Source organism: Papaver somniferum, chromosome 4 (genome assembly GCF_003573695.1).
Source record: "Papaver somniferum cultivar HN1 chromosome 4, ASM357369v1, whole genome shotgun sequence".
NCBI lineage: Eukaryota > Viridiplantae > Streptophyta > Magnoliopsida > Ranunculales > Papaveraceae > Papaver > Papaver somniferum.
This window is the reverse complement of record NC_039361.1, coordinates 17,993,470-17,998,547: the sequence shown is the minus strand read 5'-3', so window position 1 is coordinate 17,998,547 and position 5,078 is coordinate 17,993,470. Positions and strand designations below refer to the sequence as shown.

General features: G+C 36.6%; 1 protein-coding gene across 1 annotated transcript; it reads right to left on the bottom strand.

Moving 5' to 3' along the window:
- Window positions 1-2,217: 2,217 nt before the first annotated feature.
- Window positions 2,218-3,618, bottom strand: LOC113272098 (bromodomain-containing protein DDB_G0278469-like). Its single transcript, XM_026522004.1, has 4 exons — window positions 3,562-3,618; window positions 2,721-3,115; window positions 2,543-2,664; window positions 2,218-2,405 (listed from the first exon to the last, which is right to left on the bottom strand). Exons 1-4 carry the CDS (start codon window positions 3,616-3,618, stop codon window positions 2,218-2,220), a joined length of 762 nt encoding a protein of 253 aa, XP_026377789.1.
- Between the last annotated feature and the right edge of the window lie 1,460 nt (window positions 3,619-5,078).

Sequence of the window (5,078 nt, the reverse complement as noted above, 5' to 3'; positions counted from 1 at the left end):
TGAAAACCTTTTCACGATGTCTATTAGTATTGTGAATACTCTTCTCACTACACTTCCTTGAGTTGTATAACTATTCTGAACAACACCTGCTGATGTTGCATGATTTCATTTTACAATGATTATGGTATGAAGTAGAAATGGTTAACACAACACTTACTAGTATTGTGAATATTACAGTCAGTACACTTGTTAGCATTGTAGAACATTTGTTTTACAATTATTGTCATGGGTAGCAGAAATTGTTAACACAACACTTATTAGTATTGTGAATGTTACAATTAGTACACTTGATAGCATTGTAGAAGTACCTTGATACAACTATACTATGTGTAGTAGGACTATCTTTTACAATACTTGTGAATAAGATCAAACCCATATTTCAGAATATATATTTCACTTTTGTCACTACTATTTGTGAAATGTAAAGAAACAACTAGATTAAACTGAAATGTAAATAAACAATTGGATTAAACTGAAAGATTCATTCAAATTAAACCAAACCCAGAGTTAAAGCATTCACATACCAATGTGATATACACAAAACATACAAAAAAGTGGCAGTGATATGTTTGTTACCAAAAGTTAAGTCTCCAAAAAGATCACAGAAGATTAAGAAGTCTATTGGTAGATTATTCTATCTTTGGGCCATGTGATAAAATTTGAAACAGCATCATGAACAGTTATGACTTCTGAAGTAGCTTGGTAGACAAGAGCATCATCAACATAAGAAACCTTCACACATACAGTGTAGGCTCCAAGACCGATTGGTTTTCCATGTATCTGCTTACTTGGATCTGTTTCAGCAATTTCAGCCTCTGCAACCACCTCGTCCTCCTTGTACCAGCTTAACAACTTGCAAACTTGGAATCTCTTTGGCACTTGAACCTCATCTTGTTTCCTGACATGACTTGGAGTGGTATCAGTTGAGACTCTTTCATTACAGATTTCTGCTAGTGCTAGCCTCATGATTGTTGCTGGGACTTAACATGTGAGAGGGTAAGACTCCATTGCAGACACATTTTGATTTCGTTCCCTATATTAAGACCAAACAGCAGTATGAGGGGCATTATCGAGTTTGAGTTTATCAAGAAAAGGAGACCTAATAAAATACAAGTTAAATTCTCACCTCTAGCTGCACCACTCGATCACTCAATGCTTTATAGGATTCTCGACACTCTTTAATCATCATCTTATAGTGGGACTGCGCAACAACCTTTTTACGTGTCGCTCCAAAACCAATTCCTTTAAGTCTCCCTTTAGTTTTCTTGTCCTCACCAAAGGCCTTTGCAAGAATATCATCTGTCACGGATGATCCACAATCAGCATGATACTTTTCTCGAGCTTTTTCAAGTTTTTCCTGTGTAAGCGTGTAAAACATCAGATATTTTTGACTTTTTCAAGCACACACAAATAAAACAAAGTAACATGAGAAGATTTCTTACCAAAGCTTCTACAACACCAGGATGTGGTTTCTTTCCTTTGCGCTGTTTATGACCAACTTTCCAGATTATAGCTCTATCAATCTCTTTGGTTGTGTTTTGCTCTTTTTGCTGCCAAATAAATGTATCAATACATGAGTCATCAAGAATAGCAACAACATGGTATTATCTCAGAATATTTCTAAGATAAAACTTTGTAGAGAACTTCAAACAATTATATTTTTAACGATGCAATAGCTTTCACATGGTGAATATCAAGACTGTAGAACATACCAATTTCACCTCCAATCGGGCGTAACCTTCTCGACTTATGGTATGTGGGGTGGTGTGTTTTGAACGATTTTCTTGCATTTTTATTCTTCTGACCTGAATAGAAAAGTAAAAAAATCATTTGACAGACTTTAAAGTTTTTAATACAAATATATAGGCATCTATATAATAGAAATTACTTACTCTGAATTCAATAGAGTCTACATGTTTCACAAACTCTTCCCACTCCCTAACTGTCATGGTCCTGGGCATTAACTTCTCCAGCCGTTTCTTTTGTTCTTCCCCTTGTAGCCGATCCAAAGCGTCGAGTACCAAACCAGCTTTCCTTGACCTTGCTTCTCTAAGATAAGTTCCCATCTTGCTGAAATAATAGTCTTTGTAATACTCAGGCACAATGAATCGGTTCTACAAATAAATTTAAATAATTGAATTAGAATACGCTATGAATTAAATAATTGTTGACTATGACTTAAATAATTATTGACGAATGAAAAGAGTTAAAGAGTTATCAATTGCGAACCGAGACTATCTTCCATATGTTTTCTTTGGCTTCATAAGGGACAAGTCTCCAATCCTTGTACGTTAATGGAAGTTTCCGAACAAGCACCCCTAGCACACTGGCAAGTTGCACAGATGGATCACCAATCGGTTGTTCATTAGAGTTGAAGGAAATTGTTCTTTTCGGATCAGCAGAATCTAACTTCAGTGCATACATCTGGGTTGGACCACGTGGAACATATTTTCTTTTCTAGCTTCTTTTCCTTCTTCACCTTCCTCATTATCATCATTACCATTATCATTTTCTTCTTCCAATTCAGGCTCATCACCATTACCATTATCGTTCTCTTCTTCCACATCAGGCTCCACATGATCAGAGTTATCCTCTTCCACAGCTTCCTCCTCCTCTTCCTCTTCTTCTTCATCTTGAAAATCTGCGAGAGTGTCGTGTGGATCCCTAAGTTGAACATTCAGACATGGGCCTGTGCTGCTTGTGTCAAGTTTTCGCTTTACATTCTTTCGCCCCACTCCAGATTTTTCAGTATCTCCTTCAGAGCTTTTTGATTGGGACTTTGTAGTTGTGGTCTGTGAATGTTGAGCACTTTCAGATTGCACATTCTTCTTCCTAGTAGCCTGTCTCTTGTAGTTGGTGATGACATTTCAGCACTTTCAGGTTGTAGACGACGCTTTGGAGTTGTTGTACATTTAGTTAGAGAAGAAACAGCAGCACTTGGTTCTAACTTCTTGTTCCTTTGTGATGATCGCCTACTTCCAGGTGAAAGAGATGGAGTCGGGGACTTGGTTTGAGTTGGGGGTTGCAGCTTTGAAGTGAGTGAAGCACTTTCAGTTGGAAGGGATGGTTCTGCAGATGGAGAACCTTTATCAGTTTTGGACTGTTTGTTTTTCATCTGCAAAAAGTGTAGCTTAGTTAAAATGAGAAGGTAAGTAGTTTTTTGTGAAATTGAGATGAAAAGTCTTTACCTTTATCGCAAACTTCTTGTTCCTTGGTGATGATCGCCTACTTTCAGGTGGAAGGGATGGTTCTGCAGATGGAGAACCTTTATCAGTTTTGGTCTGTTTGTTTTTCATCTGCAAAAAGTGTAGCTTAGTTAAGATGAGAAGGTAAGTAGTTTTTTGTGAAATTGAGATGAAAAGTCTTTACCTTTATCGCAAACTTCTTGTTCCTTGGTGATGATCGCCTACTTTCAGGTGGAAGGGATGGTTCTGCAGATGCAGAACCTTTATCAGTTTTGGACTGTTTGTTTTTCATCTGCAACAATAATGCATATAGGTTAGTTAAAATGATATGGCGAATAAATTTATTTACACTGAAATTGAGATGAGAAGCCTTTACCTTTATGGCCAACTCCCTGACCAGATTTTTCTTTATTGTTTCCTTGTTAGTCTTCATTATTGCAGTTATGCCTTGCAAAAATATAATCACAGTGGCTAAACTTCATGCTTTGGCACAAATTAATCAAATCATACACCTAAAGAGAATAAGGCTACACCTATCAAATCACAAATTCTTACGAATTCTAAATTATACTTCATGCATCACAGTGGCTAAACTTCTGCACTAGTACTCCACATATCTTTGGTACTACAATTATTACACTAAAGATGTAGTCATGAGCCCATGAAGAGCACCTCCCCATTAACATGATTTTTTATTCTCTGTTGCTAATGGGAATCATGGCCATCTAGGGTTCTCTGTATTTGCTAATTGAAAGATGGAGAGAGGGATTGGAAATAGGAAGGAAGAAAAGGGGGGATTTTTTGTTATAACACAGAACAAAGACCTAAAAAAACTAGAACATGAGATGCAGAGACAATCATCGAAATGAAAATCATCTTAAAAAGACCTAAAATCGAAAATTCCCAAAATTAAATAGGACCCAATACCAATTTCATCATGGAAACAACAAATCCTAAATTGCATGTGAAGATCTGAACATTTATGTGAAGAAAAAAAAACTCAAAATTACTAAAATAGAAAACTGGAACAAAGAGATTTATTTTCTTAAGATTTGAGAGTATGAGAGATTACCCCTTCGTGAAATCCTTTTCTTGAAAATTTGTTAGGGTTTTCTTCAAAGTTGAAGAACTCTGAGATTAATAGATAGTTATGGTTTTCTGAAGAGTTTGAGTGATTGAGAGATTGTTAGGGTTTCCTGATGAGAGATTGTTAGGGTTTTCTGATGAGATATTGTTAGGGTTTCCTGATGAGAGAGTGTTAGGGTTTTCTGGTGAGAGATTGTTAGGGTTTTACGATAAGAGATTGTTAGGGTTAGAGCTTCACAGTTGCAGACATGGCGATAGGTGAGAGATTTTTTTCTTTTTTTTTGGTGAGAGAGTTTTCTTATTTTTGTGAAGAGTGAAGAGACTAATGATTTTGGGCGCGTTGTGAAAATATTGGGGGAAACATGGGATAGGACACGTTGCAGTTGTCAAAAATTAAATATTCTCTGAAAAATTCTTGGGCAGACACGTGACCAAATTTGGGCGGGATTTTGGGCGGGAAAGTGGAATATTCTGATTGGTCTAAGCAAAAGCATACGGATTGGCAAAGAAACACAATTTTTGACAAACAAACACAAAATTCCCACCGTTAGATTTAGTAGCAGTTGCTTCCCCTAACTTTGGTACGTTGGATTAAACAAAATTACAACAAAAAATTTTTGGTGGTAACACTCTAAGTAACATAGATATAACCTGGCTCCGAGCACGAAACCTGGCGGTAACTGGTAAGTGGACTATTCTAAGTCAGAGACTTCGTAAAACAATGAAACCGTCTATCTATAAATAATATCGGTGCCATTAGAATATTCCTCCAACCCTTAAACCTGTCCGGTTTTGGCAACTTCGAGA

What these genes read in the sequence shown, in the direction of transcription:
- LOC113272098 (XM_026522004.1), bottom strand. Translation starts at nt 3,618, where the DNA reads ATGAAGACTAACAAGGAAACAATAAAGAAAAATCTGGTCAGGGAGTTG. An exon ending in TCAGGGAGTTGGCCATAAAG is followed by an intron (nt 3,116 to 3,561) that starts GTAAAGGCTTCT and finishes CACTTTTTGCAG; the next exon opens with ATGAAAAACAAACAGTCCAA. An exon ending in GGAAGAAGAGAACGATAATG is followed by an intron (nt 2,406 to 2,542) that starts GTAATGGTGATG and finishes CACTGAAGTTAG; the next exon opens with ATTCTGCTGATCCGAAAAGA.